Source organism: Perca fluviatilis, chromosome 20 (genome assembly GCF_010015445.1).
Source record: "Perca fluviatilis chromosome 20, GENO_Pfluv_1.0, whole genome shotgun sequence".
Lineage (NCBI taxonomy): Eukaryota > Metazoa > Chordata > Actinopteri > Perciformes > Percidae > Perca > Perca fluviatilis.
Genome location: NC_053131.1, coordinates 26,923,313 through 26,946,936, shown reverse-complemented (window position 1 = coordinate 26,946,936; position 23,624 = coordinate 26,923,313). Strand labels below are relative to the sequence as shown.

At 41.9% G+C, this 23,624-nt stretch overlaps 1 protein-coding gene across 11 annotated transcripts in view; it reads right to left on the bottom strand.

The window, feature by feature from the left end:
* Positions 1-23,624, bottom strand: part of ralgapa1 (Ral GTPase activating protein catalytic subunit alpha 1) — a 77,487-nt gene that overhangs the window by 7,672 nt on the left and 46,191 nt on the right. For all 11 annotated transcript variants that reach the window (XM_039785766.1, XM_039785773.1, XM_039785777.1 and 8 more), the window contains 3 exons: positions 21,503-21,661; positions 19,449-19,576; positions 379-503 (listed from right to left, as the gene is read on the bottom strand). In XM_039785766.1, coding sequence (XP_039641700.1) covers positions 379-503; positions 19,449-19,576; positions 21,503-21,661 — 412 coding nt within the window. The remainder of the gene's footprint in view (positions 1-378; positions 504-19,448; positions 19,577-21,502; positions 21,662-23,624) is intronic.

Genomic DNA, 23,624 nt, shown 5'->3' with positions numbered 1-23,624 from the left:
ACTGACTTTAGACCAGGTTTTTCCTGGTCAGTGGCGGAATTGTTTTCTGAAACTGCAAAATAGCACCAGGGAACGTTTTCGCCGGAACACGCCTCCTCTTTTTACTGAACCGCCCCCGGGAGCGCAAGCTCATTCCCTAATTTACCGACGTGCGTCTGTGGAGGGGAAAGTCTGCTGTGCGTCGGGTGCAAAATAGGAATGATACATGCGTCGGTGTACAAAGGCAATTGCGCTGGGTGCAAGATAGGGCCCTGTGTCTGTCCAGCAGTTGCATTACTGACCAGTTCTGGTCAAGCCTGCAACCAAAGTTTTGATTGACAGGTGCAGCTGTTTGTCTGGGTTACTGTATGCTTCACAGAGCAGAAGGTTGTGTCTTACCTGTGTCAGAGGGCAGGTGTGTGCAGGGAGCTGGACTGTAGACTCGAGCTGCGTAATCCTCGAATGTGGTCGGCTCCTGGTGGTGCTGTACGATGGTTTCTAGGTATCGGGCTCGCTCCTCATAGCTGAGGTCAAAAGTCAAGGCCAAACAAACAAACAAAAAAATACACAGATACTAATAAAACACGAAAGGAGCAAAAAAATGGAAATAGTAACAAATAATAGATAATAATAAAGTAACAATAGAAAATACTGTGACAAAACTTAAATGGATACTGTAATATAAGATGTATCTTTATTTTATCAGATAAAACACAAGCCAGTTAAATCTACATACCTAGTTTTCAATGTGAATCTACTCAGAAAAAAGGAAACCAAAGCCCTTTTATCACCTGCTATTACAGCCTTCAGCGATGAATTCAAAAGAGAGGTGCAGGGATTCAGAAGAGAGCGGAGTAAATGGAAACCAGGACTTCAACTGTCCATTTATTAGAGGTAACCTCATTGATAGAATGACATTTACCCTCTCTTCCTTAGTCCTACTCATTCATCCAACCATAATGACAGCCATATGCAGCAGTTATTGTCTCTTGGACACACGCCGGCACGCACGCACGCACGCACGCGCGCGCACACACGCACACGCACACACGCACACACACACACACACACAATTTAGTCTCATCATCTCCAAATAGTATTATCATTTGCTCAGTGAGCTCCAATAACCAAGGATTTTCAATGAGAACAGAGTGTGTGTGTGTGTGTGTGTATATATTTGATATTTGAAGAGTGGTTGTGAACAGGCACAATGTGTGTATGTAAGTGCATGTGTCTCTGTTTGAGTGTGTGATGGGATTAGGCCAATGAATCTTCAGAATGAAAAAAAATGTGTATTTGTACCTCTCTCTCTCTCTGTGTGTGTGTGTGTGTGTGTGTGTGTGTGTGTGTGTGTGTGTGTGTGTGTGTGTGTGTGTGTGTGTGCGCGCGCGCGGGGGTGCGTTGTGAATGGGTCAGCCATCTGTAATAGCTCCCATGGGTTTTCTATTGGGTTAGAGAGCTGGTCTATGGGCCTCAGAAGGAGAAAGATTCAGGTCTAATGGTAACTGATCCAGTTAGAGACAATGATAATAACAACAATATGGCTCCTTTAAAGTGGAGGGACAGACTGCGCTGGCAGAATTAAAGAAAAGAGGAGGAGGATGAGGTGGGGGGAATGAGTGGAGAAAACTGGCAAAGCAGAGAGGGAGAAACTTTAATAAACTTTGGACGGATGACGCAGTTTATCTAAAATTGTACTGAAATCTGCCATACTTGATTTCACAGGGAACTGCAAGGGCTTTTAGATGTAAATATATTAGTTATTCAAATGCTCGCCGTCAAAGGCATTAAAAAATAAAAAATTAAGGGGCGCCAGTCAGAGAAGAAACAAAGGTTGGGGAGGGGGAGGGATGAACTCTAGAGGTAGAAAGAAAGCAAGATGCTGAAGGAGGAAGAGAACTTGTAAAAAGACAGGAAGGAAATAGCGTGGGTGAAAAGGAAGGGTGAGAATCCTGTAGCAAGTCACAGTAGAGGTGAAGGGGAGGACAGCGGGTGAGACGGGGGAAGAAAGGATATTTAAGTAGCAACATGATGTGGTGTGTGTCTCCCATAGAGAGCTGAGAGAAGAGCAGCAGTCACACACAGAGCGTCAAGCCAGTGTCTCTCGCACCAAGTCTACGTGATCTCACCGTTTGCCTTTTCCCTCTCCCCTGCATCACACTTAGGTGAATGATATTGTGTGGATGTGTGTGTGGTGTGAGAGCGGGGGAGAGATGTGTGGATGGTATGCAATTAGGACCAAAAACTATTATTTATTCCTGCAAACAACACATAATTAGCTTCATATGTTTAAATATTGTGTGGTTGTATGATGAAGCAGCAGCTAGGGAAGTCATTTTTTAAGAAATGCACTTCCTTATAAAAAGGCCACCGTTTCATTATTTCTAAGAAGGTGAAAAGGTTTAAATGACACCTGCAGGAAAGAAAGAAGTCTACAGAGGCAGGGGAAACTGAAAGAAGGAACAAGGAGAAGACGGAGAAATAAATACACAGGTATTGTACCACTGCTGAGATAAATGACAGGAACATCACTTTACTTTTCTTCACTTTTCCTCCGTCTGCCTCCTTGATATCTCTCTCCCTCTTTCTTCCTCTCAGCGTGGCCTCGCTGCCTGTGGCCTTATGTCACAGTGTCACAAACACCAGCTCCCCACTGGGAGGGGGCAACATATGGAGAGAGATGGATGCACTTTTGATGCAAAACATCACTTTCATAGATGGGATAGATAAAGGCCCTGCGCACCCACAGGTGTTTTCGATTCCTCTGCTTAATTGGACAGGTGGACCTCTGCTGGGAATTACCTTAGGCCACCAAACTCTATAAACTAATAACAATATGCCTTAATTACAGAAAACATTTTGACATGTAAGCACAGGTGTTAATAATATGATTCATGATAGCTGGGTTCCATTTAGCTGCTTCAGTTTCAGGCTCCTGGTATTGTGGCTGCTGGCTCACTGTCACCCTGCCATGTCTTACTGGGACACCGGAATAGGACAGAGCCATTGTTAATGTTATAAGAAGCACCTGTTCTTTTCCTACTATGACAAGTCTGCTGTGACAAAGGCCTGTGTTAGTGGTGTAAATTGTCCTGCATGTGCAAAAACAGCTACAAGGAACTCCCTCCCATCTACAAAAAGTGAAGCACTGCATTATGGGATAGTTAGCAGACTGTTAGTCAATGCCAAGGACACTACCTCTTTTTCTTTCCAAAGTTGAAATGTTTGAGGGCACTACATAAAGCATACATTTGAAAAGTGGAGCGGAGAGCCACTTCACGCACGCTTCTGGGACGCGCCGTGGCGCAGCTGGTGGATTATCAAACACTGACTTGACGCGTGACGTGCCCGGACTGCAGTGCAGACGCGCCTGGTGGAAATTAGGGGTTACTTTTACAGAGGATGTACGGTAATCTATATTTGTCTTCCTCTTGGTGCTAACTGGTCTTTGGCATTACTTTTGCGCATTTCTTTTTCCAAACAGCACATGTTCATCCTTATGAGTCAGTGTAACGCTTATCAGTTAAATTTTAACTGAAGCACAAACGGACATTTGGAAAAACTGAAAAATGGGTTCCAATATCCAATTTTTCATTTTTTCCGCCTTGACAAATTAAAAAACTGGATCTTTAAACTGTTTTTCCAATTTTCTGTTTGTATTCAGAGGATCAGAAATTTAGAAAATTACAAAATTGCATATGGGCTCCAATTATTCAATACTGCCATTGTATTCTCTCCCTCGTTCCGCCTAGCTACGCCCCGCCCCCCACTCAAAACCATCAGTTGCAAGCACCTCTGACCCCAAAGTCTATCATTTACCATTTATTTTGGTCCATATGCAGTTAATGACCTGCATATTCTGCAAAGTAGAGGAAGAGAATACCATTGCAGTATTGAATAATTGGAGCTCAGACACAATTTTGTAATTTTCTCAATTTCTGATCCTCTGAATAAAAAACTGAAAATTGGAAAAACAGGTTAAAGATCCAATTTTGTTATTTGTCAAGGTGGAAAAAAATGAAAAATTGTTTGTGCTTAGAAAATTTAACTGATAAGCGTTACACTGACCCTTGTGCTCACTATCTCTGTTGATTACATTTCTGATATAGGGAGTATGCAGGTGCCAGCAGATAACAATGCTTATGCTATCTTCAAACTTTTCTTCTATTTATTCAAAGCAAACGGCTTTGGCTGCTGGCAAAAAAAAACTGCATCACTTTTTTTGTGGTTGAATGTTCAAACCACAAAGGCTGAGCATTTTCAAAAAGAAATTAAAGATTTTTCTTATATATATATATATATTTTTTTTTTTACTTTTTTATGGCTGCTAAATATGTTTTTTTTGTGAAGCATTTTGTGGTGCATCTCGGGATAACATTATTATAAATACTATTAATACAGCACCTTAAAACAAGGGTTAAAACGTAGAAACCAATGAGGTCAAAGAAAATAAGACTTTGCGACATTGCGTTCACACATCTCTGCCTTCATCCATCCCTGCATCCAAATGGCAGTCGCCGCTATGAAATCTACTGTAATTGAATTTCAGATGGCTTCTCTTATTAAGTCATTAGCAGAATAATATCTCTTTCGAAGAGAGAAAAGCAAAGAAAGAGGGAACATTATAAGGGGAGGAAGAGGAAAAGGTTGGTGAGGGAGAAAAAGGAGAAAACAAAGCAGCGAAGGGCAGACAGGAGAAAGATAGAGGAGAGGGGGTGGATAAAAAGGCTCTTTTGTATCGAGTCAGAAACTCATTTTCTTGTGCTTGGCTGAATAGAGAGGAGTGCAGTGTTCATGCCTTCTCCATCTCCATCTCTCTCTCTCTCTCTCAGCCCTTTTCGCTCCCTCTCTCTCTCTCCCGCAGCGCAGTTCATTGTGGCGGTGTTCGACTCCTGCGATCACTTGAGACTGAGGGAGACTGGAGGAGACTGAGGGAGGCTGGAGGAGAGGAGAAAGGGAGCTTGTTAGCGCATACTGAGCTGGGCCCACCGCTGGGATGTGTGTGTGTGTGGGCCGATGTTTGTATGGAGAATTGTGAGTCTGTACGTAGAATACGGTGTGAATATACTGTATACATGTAGCTGAGAGTCTTCAATACCACCGTTTTTATGATCTAAATGGGATAATTTATATTTTATAATTGTTATTTACAAATTAACACAGAATGTCGATATATGTTTTAATTTACAGTTTAAAGGTCCCATAATGTAAATGTTATAAAAGCAGGTCAAGGTGCTGTATAAATACTGTGAAAGTATTAAATCTCCCAATCCACAGAGAATTGCACACGGCGTGTATTCAGAAACTGTGCCTTTAAAAGAGCTGTCAGGGCTTCCGTACAGCTGTGATGTCACAACGATACCTATATAAATAGAAAGTGCTGCTACAGTCATTCCCTGGCAGCAATGATGGTGTAGACACGCCAAGAGCACAGATGCTAAAGACTCAAAAATGCTGACCAATCAGAGCAAACTGGGCTTCTCCGGGAGGGTGGGGCTTAAAGAGACAGGCGCTAAAATGGAGTGTTTTAGACCAGGGGTTCTCAACCTTTTGCAAGCTGGATCCCCCCAAAACTGGTTCATTGCAGTTGAGCCCCCCCCCCCCTCCAATTTCTTGGCGAAATGTCTGATAAACATAGCCTCAAATCATCCTCGATTTGTGCACGATTGCGGTATTTCGTTTTGAGTGCAGTCATTTCTGAGAATCCTGCCTCACAAAAATATGCCGACGCGAAAGGGAGGAGAATCTTCAAGGTGACATCACAGAGTTGAGGGTATTCCTGCATCAATGCTGCCCAGAATGACAAAAGAGGGCAGGAGGTCAGTGGTGTAACTAGCCAACACCGGGCCCCTATGCAGGATTATCAAGGGCGGCCCCCTACTACAGCCGCGTGATGCGCGCCAATGTCCACGCAGTAGGCTACCATGAATAGGACAGGAGAGGATCATAGAGACACAGCATATAAGAGATGGGATGACAAAATCAGGAGTAGCCTATGCGCACCACAACAACAACAAAAAAACACTGGTGAATGAGCATCATAACACATGATAAAACACACAAGGGCAGTCCCTCCAGGATTTCACGGCCTTTTTTTGAGATTGTTGCGGCCCAAAATGCCTGATTTCACGGGAGCTTTTGTTAAAAATTGCGATAAAAGTTGTGGTGTCTTTTGTATGTGTGTTGCAATGAAGTTGCAGAAGACAGTGAAAGTTGTTTTATAGTTCTTTAAAAATAAAAAGGAAACTTGTTTTGGGGAGAATAATAATTATTACTATTAATTAATTACTCTGGGCTGAGATTTCCTAGGAACCTTACCAAAAAGGCTCTGGATGCTGCAACTGTTGGTATAATAGGAAAATGGCTGGTGGATTTAAGACAAAAAATAATAATTTATTGAATGAATCAAATATGAACATATCTGTCACTTACAGTGGCTTGTTGATCTTTACATTGTTAGTTAATTTCCTATCCTGGCCACACACACACATTCATACGGTTTGATAAAGGACTTATTGGACTTTAACTTATCATTAACCTAGCGCAGCATAGCTGTCCTCCATTTAGGTCATTGTGTCGTCTCATCTGCGTTTTTCCTGCATTCACCGTGTGTGATTGTGTGATTGTGTGTGTGTGTGTGTGAGTGAGTGTGTGTGTGTGAGTGTGTGTGCATGCGCGTGTCAGTCGCGGGGAAATAGAGCAGCAGCCCCGCCCGCTGCAGAGAGCAGACAGTAGGGCCTATGAAAACAGCAGCCGCTTCAGTGACTATATAATGAAAAAACGTTACAGCGTACATTGATGTTAAAATGTATACACGTTGGCAGTACAGTCTGAAATGTTTTGCGCGGTCTTTCGCTGTACGTTTTGTTGGTAAATGTGAGATGTTCGAGTCACACACACGATCGTCTTCATAACAGAAACAAGGAAATTAATTTGACCCGTTCTCACTCCCGCCTGGTCAATGGTTGCTCTCTCATTGCTGACAGGTGCTCAGACGCTGATTGAAATAGAGAGAAGAAGTCGTGTGACGTGCATCAGTTATAAAGTCTGCGAGGCTGGGGAACATGCCGCAGTTCCCTCGACTCTGATGCGGCCATGCCAGAGGTCAAGTTTTTGTGTGAAGGCGTCCACTCTGTCTGCAAGGAGCAAAATCTGAGTTTCTATGAGGAGTGGTGTGTCTCCTCTCTGCTCTGACTGCAGGCTGGGACTGCTGCGCGAGGCTACTGAAAGACCGACCGCCTCGAGTGCTTTTGGACGGGGGGAGGGGCTCACGGCAGCACCCGCTGCTCGTTGATCACAGTAACTGCAGAGTGATACGTGCTTTCCAGTCTCCAAACACCACAAAAGTCTCCAATAACACCAGTAAAAGTCGCTACATTAGTTTTTGACAAAAAGTATGATTTGTTTGTGTGTTATAGTCCAACCACTTGCATTTCAACATGGGGGAAATTGTTTTTCTGAATATTTTTATTCATTTTTTTCTCCCATCCTGTAGCCTACTCGCGCCCCCCCCCCCCGGGAGAGTGTCCGCGCCCCCCCAGGGGGGCGGGCCCCACCGGTTGAGAACCACTGTTTTAGACGAAAGGTGAATACAGGTATATTCAGATAGCTATTATGCAGATTGATCTCATGAAATGGCGTATGTATGACACGCCAATCCATATGCCATTATTGGCGTGTTAGCAAGATGCATACTCGCTTTTTAGCGTGTTTATCAACGCCGTTTGGCCTCCATTGACTTACATTACCTTGCGATTGCGTGTGAACGGACGCTGTAGGGAGCAGTATGAAAGGGCGAATCGCCGCACAGGGAGGTTGGTTGGGGTGGAGGCTGGGTAAAACACAGGACTTTCACCCAGGAGAGCGGGGTTTGCGTGTGGCGTTTCCTAAAGGCAACCCTGTTCTTCTTTTCCTAAACCCAACCTGGTTTTCTTTTCCTAAAGCCAACCCTGTTCTTCTTTTCCTAAACCCAACCTGGTTTTCTTTTCCTAAAGCCATCTCCGTTCCTTTTCCTAAACCCAACCTGGTTTTCTTTTCCTAATCCCAATTGTTTGTCCGTTTCTTGTTTTCCTAAAAGCGTAGAGACGTAGTCTCACGATATGTTTACGCTGTAACGTTGCAGACTGCCGTCCGCTGTATAAAGCGTAGACATACACGCGGATAGCTCATAATGCGTATAGATAACACGCACAACATGATTTTTAAATGAAGTAAGGAGTGAAACTTCTTCCATCGTCAGTCTTGCGTAAAGGAGCATCCAACTTTATTTGGACTGCCATGTGTCTATAGCTTACAGATCTGCATCAAGTGACTGGAATTTGATTTTAAAATAAACATTTCAATACATTGTCCAGGACTAGCAGTGACTGAATCATCTGGGGAAAATAACTTTTTAATTTAAAAAAAGAAAGAAAAAAAAAAGTAAAGTGATTTGGGCCAGTCATATATTCAAATCACATATTTTTAAATGTAATTGCAAATAGCATGTGTGTGGATTCTTTCTTGTTCACAAGGTTGGATGACACACATACCCATCCAGGTCGACTACCAGTGAGGGTTCAAACTGAGTAACTGTCGGTCTGAATTGGGAGACAGAAGAGAGAGAACCTCTCTAGTTGCACAGGCTGCCTTACAAACTACATGTTAACGTGCTGCTGCCACAGTCAAGAGTTCCGTTTTTAAAGTGGTTTTGGTTTCAAACTTTGTCTTTTCATTATTAACTGACCAAAACTTGGTCGGTAAATGATTGGTAAAACACAGTATTGCTTTCACTAGAGCAGGACTTCAGTGAAGAAAACAGAAAACCCACAACTGAAGGCAAATAATGTTAGAAAATTAATAAATTGTGGCATATTCGTGTGAAGTGAGCCATTTGGAAAATTCCAGATGGTAGCTCAACTCCCAAATGGGATTATTCAATATGCTGACTCTCCCTGTCTAGAACACACGTCTCAAAAGAATAGCCACGTATGCTAATTAATGTCACTGACACTTTGTACTTATAGTCTAGAAAAGGCTTCATTGACAGCAGCTACAATGCTGGTGAGAGAGCAGCTAGATAGCCTCTGAGTGAGTCCTCTCTACTGTTCAAGTGGAGCTGCTTGTTGAAGCAGTGGAGCAGACAACGTCTAACAATACTTTCAATATCACCAGCCCTGGTTAGAATTCACTTTACTGCTGATGAATATTACAGATGTTTTAAACATTTCTGTGAGAAAAAGCTACTTCTGCATTGGTGAACAGATACTGAAAAACGTACTAAACTCACTTAAATAAGTTAAAGAATAAGACAGGCATTATTCTATATTTTTCTTACTATAAAATTTTTTTTCTTCTTACTATTCTACACAACAACCAAAACCAACAGTATGTTGGTCTGTTTCTCGGTTACTTCCTACAGTGACTTCCCTACCCTGTTGCACTCAGGCCCTAAGCCCACAGGTTCCTTCTGAAGACGTCATCATCACAAATCTATTCTTTCATTTGTTTAGTTTTTTTTAAACACAAGGCAAACTAATAAAACAACTGGGAACTTTGGTTTGTTTTGGTTGTTACTCACAAAGAAAAAAACAAAGCATTTGTTGGGGACTATTTTCAGCTGCGAAACAATATTTACGGCAGCAGGATGGTGTATGTTAGATTGACTAAAAATAAACTATAGCTCCCATGTTCATAGTAATAAAAAGGAAAGAAAAGTGAACATGTCACCCAGTGCAATGAGGCTCATTGATGTGTTTTGCTAGTTTTTCACTGGCAATTGAGCCCCATGGCACAGGTGAATAAGCTATATCAGGCTTTGGATACACAGTAGCTTTGTAGTAGGATGAAGTCCATTTGGAATATTGCCAGCCTTATTGTTCAACCATTGGTGTTGCAATGGACATTACTGTATTACGAGTAAAAACAAACCACAGGATGACAAATTTAAAGCTTTGCATGTGGCTCCAAATGGCATCTCGTCAGCTGAATTTACACAGTCCTCTAGTGCTCCAGACTGATCTCATGAAATGGCGTTTATATGACACGTCAATTCGTATGCCATTATTGGCGTGTTATAAAGACGCATACTCGGTTTTTAGTGTGTTTATCAACGCTGTTTGGCCTCCATTGACTTACATTACCTTGTGATTGCGTGTGAATTTACACCGTATCGAGTAGTATGAAAGGGCGAAAATCCCGTAGGGAGATTGGTCGGGGTAGAGGATGAGTAAAAAAAAAACAGGATTTCACCCAGGAGACCGGGGATCGCGTCCCACGTGTGACATTTCCTTGTCCCACGTGGGACTTTTCCTAAACTCAACCGTCGCTTTCTTCTTTTACTAAAGGCAACCCCGTTTTTAATTTCCTAAACCCAACCCTGTTGTTCTTTTCCTAAAATCAACAGTCACTTTCTTCTTTTCCTAAACCCAACCAATTCTTCTTTTCCTAAACTCAACCGTAGCTTTCCTCACGTGATAACACGTTGTTCTCGCAATGACACGCCAAGTGGCGTGTATGTGTACGCCCACTCTATACAGCCTAGACGTACACGCGGATAGCTTAAAAAGCGTACAGATAACACGCCACTTGGCTTAAAAAAGTTGGCGTGTATATTTCCGCGAAGTCATGATGCCATGTTGCGTGCTTACAAGGCTAGCAAAGCGATAAGAAAGTTAGAGGAGCCAACACTGACGGGTCCAGTTTTCTTTTAACAGTGTTCACTTACTGCTATTCAGATTTTCCCTCACTGTTTTTTATGAACCGTTTCCTTTTGCCAGACATGTGAACGAATCCCACCACAACTCAACTGGGTGAAACACCAACATCTCTATGAGCGTGAAATAGGACAATCGATCCTGTTGTAGCAACCACTTTGTGCGATTGTGAATATAAACAAAGCCAAACGTATGTATGTAACAACATATTATGATGAAACTTGAACATCTATTTTCAAAGGTAAAACAATTATGTTAAAAGTGCACCAAGACAACTTCTGTCCATTTTCTAAAAGCTTGTCTACAAGATATCTCTCTTCACACATATACACACACAGTATCTTACTCTGCATCTCACACACAAACACCCACCCTATCTGTCCTCTCCACCCTAGGCATTGGAACAGACAACAGAGAGAAGGACATCAGAGGGATAATACAATTGGAAAAGCTTTACAGCGTGTAATGATAAACCTGTGTGTGTCTGCGTGTGTGTGTGTGTCCATGCCCAAAGGAAAAAGCTAATGGGTTTATATCTTTCTGTGATAGCAATGATATGGAGGCTTTGTGATTTCATTAAGAATATGTGTGTGTATGTGTGTGTCCATGTACGCCAAAGATGAGGACAGAGATAGGTCGGTCTAATGCACTACTAAATGTTAAGGGCCAATGTGCATGGAAACCATCCACCCACCCACACAAACCCACAAGAAGAAAAACAGACCCGATACATTAATTGGCCCCTTGTCACCCCACTATTTCACCTTTGTGCACACACAAATGTCAAAGAGAGAAATACACAAAAACACACCCTCCTCCCAGTCACCGCTGGGGAGCCCTAAAGCTGCCAGCGCAATTACAAGCTTTATTTAATGCACACACACACACACACACACACACACACACACACACACACACACACACACACACACACACACACACACACACACACACACACACACACACACACACACACACACACACACACACGTTGGTGAACGTCACAGAGGCCATAATAATAATTCTCTGATTAAGGAGATGGATCCTGTTCTTATCTGCAGGCTCTAACAACAGTTAAGACAATATTCATCCTCTGCACACACATATGAATCCTTAATATGGATATGTGAAGTGACACAAAAGTCTTTGCTGACATCCCTGGTGGTTTGTACAGATGTTAAATTCAAAGTTGAGGAAAATTTACATCTCATCTTTCCACTTATACTTATATGCTTTAACACTCAAAATAACTGTGGAAATGTAGTACGTCCAAAATCCTATTAGTAATAATACTAATAAGTTTTATAGAACAAGTTAGGAACATTTTAATGAAACAGAATATATATATTTGACCTCAATCATGGTTCATGGTTTAATATTTATAATATTTTTTGCTTCTTAAATAATTATAATAATATTAATAAACTTTATTCATATAGCACCGTTCCAAAACAAGGTTTAAAAGGTGCTTTAAATTATGTAATATTATAAGTGAATATTTTTGGGGTTTGGACTTTTGGTTTGATAAAATAAGCAATATGAAGAGGTCGCGATTTTGTAATGTTATACGTCTTCATCAGTAGATTAGTCGATAATAAAAATAACGTTGTTGCAGCAGCCCTAATATATATAATTAATGAGATAAGATACACCTTTATTGATCCACAGCGGGAAAACTGGGTTGTTGCAGCAGTACAACAGAAACAACAGTAAATAAGTACAGATAAGAATAGATAGTAAGTATAGAAAGTAACATAAATAAATAATAGGTATATAAACAAAAAATAAATAAATAGAAACTATACAAGAGTACAAGTCTTTGACTGTAATAATATAATAGTGCAAGAGTCAATTTAACATAGGATAACAATGTATAGTATAGATATAACAGTATATAGTAGAAGTAGAGTATAGTGCAGCAATATAATACAGTATATAGTATAACTTGGTATCACTTGTGCCCAATAATGTGGATAAAAGGTTTCAACATTTTTTGGTCACACTGAATACACCTGCTGGAATATACTGTCACACTTATTAGCTGTTTGTAAATGTGTTTTTTTCTTTTTCAAAACTGATTTTTTTTTTTAAAGTGATTGATCAATCATCAATTATCTATTTAAATAGCTACTCCCAGCCTCTGAAGACCCATCTCCTCTTTCTGTCTTTTCAAGGCAAAATCTCTGACGGCTGTTCGAGCTTATGACACACAGTTTGCTGTACTGCATTCGGCCATTGTCGTGATCATCCCATCGACAATCCACCCTGAATCTTAAACACCTTGTCACATAAAATACTTACAATCACACACATTGCCACAAAGTGCATTCACATATTTACACCCACACCCACACACACACTACAGAATAGCTTGTTTACCAGTCAGAGGGGGGTCTGCTCCATCAAAGGTGTGATCAAGCCACTGATGGCTACAACTCATGTGTCTGCACAGCTCTTGGTGACAAGGCATGTATGTGTGCACACACAAAAACACACAGAGACACACAGAGTCATTACATGAATCATATATTTTGGAAATTAGAGAAAATGAAATACATTATAGAACATGAGTAATATCTAAAGTAAGAGTCCTCACAAACCAGCTTTGATAATTCAGGCCTCAGACCTATCTATAGACTCTGCCAGTCAGACATCTATGTGTGTGTGGTGGTGAATGCCCAAAATACAAATGGAACTTGAGTTTACTGCTACACTGAGTTAAAACATCAGTGCTTTTTGCTTGTGTGACAAACACACCTGCAAGTAGTCATTGTGAGTCCAGGGGTACGGTCTAAAGATATCCTATGAGAAGCACATTTCTCGTTTTATATTTTAATCAATGTAATCAATAGCCTGCCGATGTTATACCAGAGGTCTTCTGCCCAACTATACACTATAGCTGCCGTTCAGCCTTCACACACCTGCTTTCCTTTTTTTTTTCCTCAAAGATTTTTCTGTCACTTTCGAGTGATTTATAACATAAATCCACATAATAGCAGACTAACCGGTGTATTTTATATTTAGATTAGATTCAACTTTGTCATTGTGCAGAGTACCAGTACAATGACAACGAAATGCAGTACAACGAAATGCAGTATAATGACATTATGCAGATGTTACACAGCGTCAAACACCATGGTGCCTAATATGTGCTTGTGAAACAGACTGAGATCCTGAAAAAGCATCTCGCACACACAAAACACACTCACACACATTTCCCCAAGGAGAAGTGGGAGAGATTAGCCGTGACCCCTCCTCTTCACCCCTTTCTTTTCATTTCCTCTATCTGCCCGACGGGAAACAATTAACCACAATCACCTCCCTCTCTGCACACATTCCTTTTCTTACCGTCAATAATACACAAACCCTAAACCTAATCCTAATCATATTGTAAAGCATCAAATACCACTCAACGAGCGGTGCGGATTTGCTGTCAATTTGCTGGAATAGCTGCTCATTGAACGCTGTGTTTTCAATAAAGAACGGATGGATAAAATCCATTTATATTTGACAATTTCATTCAGAAGGGGTCTTGTGTGAATTTATGTTTCTTCATTATTCTAATAAATAAAAATAAATTAATAAAAAACCAGTGGACATATTTTTCATGATATTTCTAAGACATTTAAAACACCTGCATCAGCAGTTGTAATTAATATCTCACTGATTTGTTAACTGCACAATTACATCAAATGCAGCAGGATGTAACCCGAAGACAGGCAGCAGTGCAGCTTTCTTTGAAGTCAAACAAAGTGCTCCTTCCATGGCTGATGGGTGTATTGGAGCTCAGGGGAGGTTAAGGATAACATGACCCCATTTCAGCATCAGCAATAACAAAATGTCTTCAATTTGTAAGGTTTTGCCCTCACCTTTCTACCATGGTGAGGAACACACACTCCTTGTCACACACAGACAGATTGTAGCCTTAGTGGGACAATAGGCTCTATTGTGGGAGCTGGCAAAGAGAAGCCAGGCAGGCCGCGAGGCGTTTGGCTGCTCTCGGTGCATGTGTGTGCGTGTGTGTGTGAGAGAGTGTGTGTGGATATGGGGGATAATAGCGCTACATGCCCAGAGCTGCCATCATTTCACTGGGAACAGAGTGTGAAAAAGAGGGAAAGGCAGTGATACACACGCACACACACGCACACGCACACACACACACACACACACACACACACACACACACACACACACACACACACACACACACACACACACACACACACACACACACACACACACACACACACACAGCATCGCTATCACACTGAGCCATATGCTGACCCCAGCCTCAGTGCAGCTATCTCTGCCAATCAACTACTGGTGGGGGGGATGTCCGCACACACGCACACCCACAAGCTCTAATCCTTGAGAGTGAAATATATACACATGCAACATAAACACCATGAAATACACAAGTGTAAATTAAGTGATATACATTTAAAGATTCATGCACACAAACACACACTTGCTGGAACTTGTGTGTGTGTGTGTTGCAGCTTAGTGTCTCTCCAACATTGTTCCCCAGAACCACAATCATCTAGGAGCAGATGGAGGATGGCCACGGCTTGCTCTTTCACTCACTAACACACACGCACACACACAGTCCAGAGGCTCCGCGGTCACAAAACTCTGATTCAACTTTTAAATAATTAAATAGTAGATTTATGTTCACATGAATAAAAAACTTGGACCTATTTCAATCAATGCCATAATTTTTGTGGTCCAATTTAGAAAAGAAACTCCTATTTTTTTCGAAATCAGGGCTGAGTGTTTCAGTCTTAAAATTCCCCTTTAGGAGCCCCTTAATGCTAGCCTGACAAGCCAGACCCACATCAAGATGTGGACCCTGGCTGCAAATTACATTTGCTGCCGCTAGGGTGCGTCTAGCTTTCTAGGCTACCTTAATGCACTTTTTTCAGGTACAAAGTTAGAATATACCATTTTTCTGATATGATCCATGCACAGCTATAGGTTCAGGGACTCTGCTGTCGATTAAGGACTGGTGACACTGATATATATCACTCAGCAGTCTGCTTCTTACTTTCATTTGGTCTAATCTATGAGTTCAGAGAGACTGATTTCACTGTGGTGGGCTACAGGAAACCCGTCTTTCGCTACATTAACCAAAGATTTACTGCTCTGCATACAAGTCATTAGAGGGTAGAGACGTTTGAAAACCTGGTGTGTGTTGCATTTCATTGTGAATATAGTGAGGCCTATATGGAGAAGGGCAGTATGTGTGTGTGTGTGCTGGGGAGTCTTGGACTGCTTTTCTTGCTGCAATGAGCTGATATGTGAGATAGAGCTGTGCTTACACACAGCTGCCCCAGCAGCCTGGCACTCGGTGCGATTGTGCGTGTGTGTTGCTGGATGGCTCTAGTCATGGTGAATGAAAGATCAGAGAGAGAGAGAAGGCAGATGGACCGCCCTGAGGGCCAGGAGACAGAGAGAGGGAGGGATGGAGGAAGACAGACAGACAAGAGATAGACAGAAAAATAGAAGAGAAAAATGCCAGTTAACCACTGACACACTTAACCCTGCCAGCCTTCTTTCCATCTCTCTTCCCAATTTGCTTCTGTGTCAGCCCCTCTTTGAGAATAGTTTTATTTTACAACAAAAAAAGTCTAAAAAAAACCCATTATATTTATCAATGAAGCTGCACCTCCATTGCTGCTCCTGCACTTCATGCCTATATTGCTTTTATTACCGTTTTCAGCTTGGTTTGTCTTTTTGTTTGTCTGTCTGTCAGCAGAATTACGGAAAAACTACTGGCCATATTTTCACAAAACATTTTGGAGCAGGTCAGAATCAAGGTACAGATACAGAAATAATTTCCCCCTTTAATTAAAATTGTGACATAGACTACATTGGGATCCCGCGGTACAACACAAATCTCACAGGAACTGGCGGTTTGAACTGTGATGCAGGTGAGAGCCATAGATGTATAAAGAGAACACATTTCGGTGAAATTGATTTATCTTATCATGCATTGTCCTAAACATTAATTAACTCTTACAAGTTGAACAACAATTGTTAAGGATTGTTATGACATCATGATCTCAGAGCTTCTCATAGTTTAGGACAATAAGAATGAGCAGTAAAGAAGACGGGGCAGTAAAAAAACAACCTGAAAGACTTAAAAGTCAAAAAATCTGAAAAAGAGGAAAAACAGATGATATGACAGAGAAACAGAGATGCACTGAGATAAGGGAGTTAAAGAGACAAGAGAGAAAATACAGGGACAGCATTAGACAGAGAGATAAAGAAATGATGATAAGGGGGTGGGGGGGCAGAGTAATACAAGACAGCAGTAGAAAAATATGAGAGCACAACAAGACTTAGAGGGATGTTAAGATAGATGCAGGACGAGAGACAGAAGAGAGAGAAAAGGAAAGAAACAAGGAGTGACCGAAGTAGAGGGCAGAGTGGGGAGGGAGAGGTGAAGAAACAGAAGAGGAGAGGAGAGAGGTGTGTGTAGCAGAGAGATGGGGAGTCAATAATGACTGATTACTGTAATTCAGCCTGTCAGAGACATCGACCTGCTGCTACTACCAATCAATACACACCAGGACACTCGCAGACACACACAAACACCTCGGAACAAGCATGCGCGACACATGTGTCATCAGGCCCGTGTGCATGATCACACACATACAGTAGGATATACACACAGCCTCACAAAAAAATGTAGCACAATGCACAAACACAATTGTAAAGATGTTGACATGGCTGCACACTCGCCCAAGATTGCTGGAGTCACACAAAAAGCACACGCACGTGCAAAATGGTGTCTGGGGGCGTTAGCTACGAGTTACTACAGCCCCACACTGAGCCTAACAATCTCTCTGTCTCGCTGGGTGGACGTGGCAGAGCAAAATGGCTTTTAAACCCCCCCCCTTATCCCTGTGCCCCTTTCACCTTCTTGGCTAGCATCACCTCCACCACTTATATTATTTCTCTGAAAAGAGGAAAGAGGGAGAAAGGGAGGAAAAAGAGAGGGAGGGTTGAGATAAAATTAGAGGGGAGAAAGAGAACATAAGAGATGAAGGACAAGAGGCAAGAGGGGAGTAAAGAGAGAGAGCACAGTGAAAGACAACGAAAAGAAGAACAAAGAGTGAGCAGAGGAAGGAGACAGGACACCCAGAGGAAATAAAAACAGAAGAGGGAGGGAGTCAAGGGTAAGAGACATGGAATTTGGGTAGGAAAAGTAACAAAAACACTAAACTATTCACATGTTAGATTTGGGGAGATACAGTTTGAAAAAGAGGGGTCATATTAAATTAGTGGACTAGACCTTTCTATTTTTGCATCAGCAGATGCTCTCTTTCAACGGGGCGAGTATTAGCCTTTGTGCTGAGGGAGCTTTATACTATAGGACAGTGTTATTGTGGGTGTCATATGGGTTGCATTATGGGCATCATTATGGTCTCCCAAAGTTAGAATGGGCTATTTTATTTGTCATTGCACGGCTACCTGTTGTAGCTGATGCCTTATCCTTGACTGGAGAGGCCATAGCACCTAACCATTCTTTTAAAGGCCTTGCCCTTCCGGATGCTATTCATAAAAGATGCTCCTCTGGCTGTTATAGTACTTGTATGTCACTGGCAGCTATCAATTTTTGTAAGCAGCTGTCACACTGGCTATGGGGTAGCCAAGCTAGCAGACATAGCCAATTACAGACATGTAGAGTTTTTGTCAAGACCAGTGCAATACAGTAGCAGCACAGCATCGTTGCCGCTTTCAGCCTGAAGTGGAATGAAAGTTTCTGCTGTTTACAGTATTTACTGCCTGTCTTCTTTTCCCTTCTCTCCTCACCTTTGTTTTTTTAGTGAGTGTTTTTTTTGTTTATACTGTGTACACGCACGAGGATGGGGGAGGGCAGAAATTAAGGGACAGAAGAAAAGAACAGGTAGACAAGCAGGCAGACAGGAAGAAAGTATCATTAGGGAATCAAATTGCTTAAAGTGCTGCTTAGAAGAAATTCCAATGATCAGTCAGTAGCTCAGCTCGCCGCAACAGGAGACACTGTCACCTCACAATGGTGTGTGTGTGTGTGTGTGTGTGTGTATGTGCATGTACAATTCTTAACCAGCACTGCAACTACTGTGCCTCTGTGTCCATGTTGAGTGTAATTGTCTGTCCGTGTTTATTACTATAAAGAGTGTGTATAAGTGTGGGCACATGTCTGTATTTGCGTGTGCGTGAGGGTGCATGTCTGCGTGTGAGACCAGAGAGCAAAGCCCATCATTTAAGAAGCAGCGATAGAGAGGAGAGTCATCGATAAGTATTGAACGCTGGGCTTGTTCCAACCACACTACCATCGCATCGGATCAAGCAGACAGACTGTACACACAGCTGTCTGTCTGTTCCGCTTTCTCTTCGCACACACGGACGCATACACACTTGATATATGGCACTTCAGAGCCAACTAAATACAGCTCCATCACACTAGCACTTATACTCTGAAAGCCAAACACCACTGGACATTGATTTGCTATTCTTAACACTTGAGCTGAGTGAGAAGCGACATTCTCACTCACACTAAGATGTGCAAGGATTTCAACGGCCAATACAATGGTGCAGGTAATATTCAAGTTTTAGGTAGCTAAGGGGAGCTGACAAACAACTAACTTTTTAAGAGCTGACCATGAGGTGTTAGCATGGAGATATAAACAAAGCAATGAATAAAACTGAATAAAAGGTTTCTGTGACCTACCTTTGGCTTCTGATGCTGTTTTTGCATATTCTGATTGGGGCTTTTAAAAAGGATACAAGTTCTGGTATAGGGGGATGAGGGATTTGAGAGCTCGACTGGCATTGATAGCTGTGGCTCTGACCATGGTCGGCAAAATGTTCATGTCCACTATGGCACCATCAAACAGTGGACCAAAGAATGGCACCTACAAAGACAAAGACGAGCAGAGAAAAAGGCATTAAAGCTGAAAAAAGAATCTGATTATTTTTCATTTTATGGTTAATAACGAATAATGATTCTACTGCCGATGGAACCTCTCAAGATAAACAATTCTTGATATTTTTTATGAAACAGAACAATCTCTGGGAGCCAATGGATTTAAGTGAACCAAGCTTGACAAGTACAATGTAATTCCATACTTTGCTTGTGGAATCCACCAAAGAGAATAATGTCAGGCTTTTTATTGAATTTATTAGTAGACCAGGTCTCAATGCCATGCACTCTATGACTGAACACAGAGAATATCTTATTTAACTTGTTTTTGGATTCATGATAATTCAATATATTTTGCTTGTAGAATGAATGAAACAGAATGAGGTTATGTTATTAGTGCTGTGGTATCTATGTCATACAGAAAAAGCAGCATTTTATTGTGTTAGGTCTCGTTTGAAATATAATTATGCTATCAGTGCTGTGGTATTAATGTCTGTGTGTTTTAGACTGATACATTGACCAGAGCAGCAAGACTTAGGGCAAGACTCTCTCTAGGATTGTTCGTCATTCGGATGCATATCTGCATCGTCTGGTAGGAAATATTATGTACCAACACACTGTGCGTGTCACAATTTCCTTCCTACCCAACTCCATATCCAAACAATAGAAAAAGGCTCAATCATCGATACAATATCCATGTTATTCTACAAGTGTTTAAGTGTGACATGATGACTTCTACTATGTTACTGTAAACGGTTTAATTCGGATGACTGATTGGTCTCTCTACATTTCTTCTTCTGTTTATTATTTCACATAGTGGTCCTAATAACTGGCTTTTGACTAGATGATAATAATAATAATAATAATAATAATAATAATAATAATAATAATAATAATAATCATAATCTGTCTCCAATAGTTGTTAGGACATTTCACTGAAGACCATTTACGTCCACCTCATTGTGAAAAAAAGTCAGTAGAACTGTTCTCTCATATGAACTCGGGACAATGTCAAGAGAACCAGCCCAGAGAATTGTCTGGAGTTGCCCTTTTACACATGTACAAGCACATGTACAAGCACATGTACAAGCACATGTACAACAGGAGTATTCTTGCCTACTGGTAATACTCCGCGGGTTAGGCGAGAGGTGTCGCCTGGGTAGAGCGTGCAGGAGGCAGGTCATAACGCATATTACGACAGGGTCACGTAACCCGTTAGTATTTTCTTCACAAACAATTGAGTCCCTTGCCGTTCCTTGAATTTGTCTGACGATTGCCGCATTGGCCCTTACCAACAGAAGTTCACGAATCTCGTTTACTTTCCAGTTAGACATTTTCGTCTTCGTGTAAATGAACCTTCCTTTTCTTCACCCATGTTTCTTTTCTTCTTTTTTTGGGCGAGTAGCATTGTAGAAACGTCATCAATACGCCCACTCGCTGTGAATTCTCCGGACAATGAGCTGCTATTTGGAGATTACATGTGTGCTCAATTGGAGATTACATGGAGTTTCTACTAGGGAGCTTGCAGGGTAAAGTCGTTTAATTCGGAAATGTACGTTCTGACACACAGCACCTCCGGGTAATGTCTAGATAAGTTCAGGTTTGCAGTGCATGTGTGAAAGGGGCTTAGGACTCTGGGGACCATGACTGTTTGTATTAAGTTTCATGAGAAGCCATCAAACTGTTCCAGTAGTGCCATCCATTGAGCTGTGCCACAATTACGGCAAAAATTACACCGATTGGCCAATGAGACACACTACAATTACAGTTCTGATTAGCCCAGAGGGGGACTGAATTATGGCCTGCTGTTTCATAGGCATTTCCACCCATTGATAAGGCTTATGTGTAACACTGAAACACAAAAATACTGAATAATGTGCCCAAGATAATGACAGCCGGCAGTTTGAGTCATTTCTACCTCAGGTTTTTTCAGTATATGGATGGAGTACTTGTGGTTCTTCATGGGGTAGATGATGATTAGCACGTCTCCAAACTCAGTGGGGATGATCCCTCGTCGGTAGTCTCTGGAATGTTCTGACCAAACAATGTGGACCTCGTCATTACCCAGGTGTCTTAGCTGGAAGGGGACAGGAAGGAACAGACAAGAGAAATTAATCCTAGAATCAAAATGGAATAAACACTCAGTTTTCTTCTTTCTTGCAGCATAAACGACACAATTAGTCAATGCAACCGCGCGCGCACACACACACGCACAAACGTACAATGAGCTAGATAGACTGTATCCATCATAAACCCAAGGCTTTTGATGTGGTGTGTGTACGTGCTATAGTTGGCCCTGGGGTGATGTATTGAGTGTGTAAAGATGGAGAGTGGACACGAAGACCAAGTGAAGCTCCGGAAAGATGGAGTATGGGCTTGAAGACAGATGGGATCAAGTCTGATGCTGTCCGATTCTTTGTGTGTGTGGTTCACATTCACTCAGTGGGCTACAGTCAGGGCCGGTGACAGCTCTGTCATTAACATTGATGCCTGGCAACACACACACACGCACGCGCGCACACACACACACACACACACACACACACACACACACACACACACACACACACACACACACACACACACACACACACACACCCACACACACACACACACACACACACACACACACACACACACACACCACACACACACACACCTGAAGGTATGTGACACTCCAAATGTCTGGCGCTCCTGGCCTTGGCCCTGAGATAAACACATTTGCCTTTAAATGGTTGTTTAACTAGAATCAGTTGTGTATTTTTTCCTGTCAAGATTTTCAAAGAAGTCAGATTTGCCCGCATATATGGAAGGGATTTGTTAACCCAGGAAGCTCCACATTAGACAAGGTATCTAATAATTTTAATTAATTTTATGTGTACACACACATTTCACTCAAATGTCATATATGCCTGGTCTGAATTAAGTAATATGGAAGCCTGGTGCACAAGTTATTCATTGTGTATGAAAGTGACTTCACCCACTTTCATAATGACACTTCTTGAACTTTAAATTTGAGTTATAGTTATAATTAACCTGACATTTTCTTGACTGGTGATACATTAAGTTGATATATTAAGCAGAGTCTAGAAAACACACACAGGAATAGAGATGTATTTATCAAGTTCTTCCTAAAATAAATCTTTTAGAGGCACTTCTCTCTGACGGAGCTTGCAATTCAAAGTGTCAGTGAGGCACACACAACTCACAGGGATACTGGGACCTGAAGGGCTCTGCCATTATCACATTTGGAGAGTTAGAATTATGACCTACAAGCTGTATTTTTGGGCGTCAGAACAATGAGGTGACACAGTCTAATAAGGCAAAGTGGAGTCTTGCCGTCTGATGTGCTTCTTTGATCATCACTATTTTAAAAATATTTCAACGATTAAGATCAGAGTGATGTTATCTCTGATGCCACAATCAGTTGGTGTAATGCAGCTTTAATCCTTTTAATCATGTTTCAAGCAGATGTGGTATGAGAGGGAGCAGAACACACAGCAAAGAGTGAGAGCTGGAAAAATGCCATGCAATGGACTCAAATCACCGTGCTGTGTGTGTGGCAGGAGGATGGATGATAAATGCCTGCCAGTATGGACATGTGTATGTCTGTCACTTTAACCTCTTTGTGGACACATTTGTCAAACTGTGAGTGTATGCGTTTGTAAGCCTGCGTGTGCTTGCTAACGCATGCACGTGTAAGTGTGTGTGTGTGCTTCTGTGTCCAACGTTAACACAAATTTATAGCTGTGTGGCCTGATGTGAATAAAGTGGGTCGGTGTTTGTTTCAAGTTAAGTAGGTTTATGGCGTGTGTGCGTGCATGTACGTATACGAGTATGCGTGTTTGATGGGGCCATCAGCTGATCAGGGAGACGGATGGTGTCGGACCAGGCGCTGATAATCCAATCAGGAGCCTGCAGCTACGTGATAGGCCGAGAAGCAGGAAGTATGATCTGATTAGAGGGACATTATGGCCATGTGCTGAGCGCCCAATGCCTGGGGGTTGACAGGTGCGCCCACACACACACACACACACACA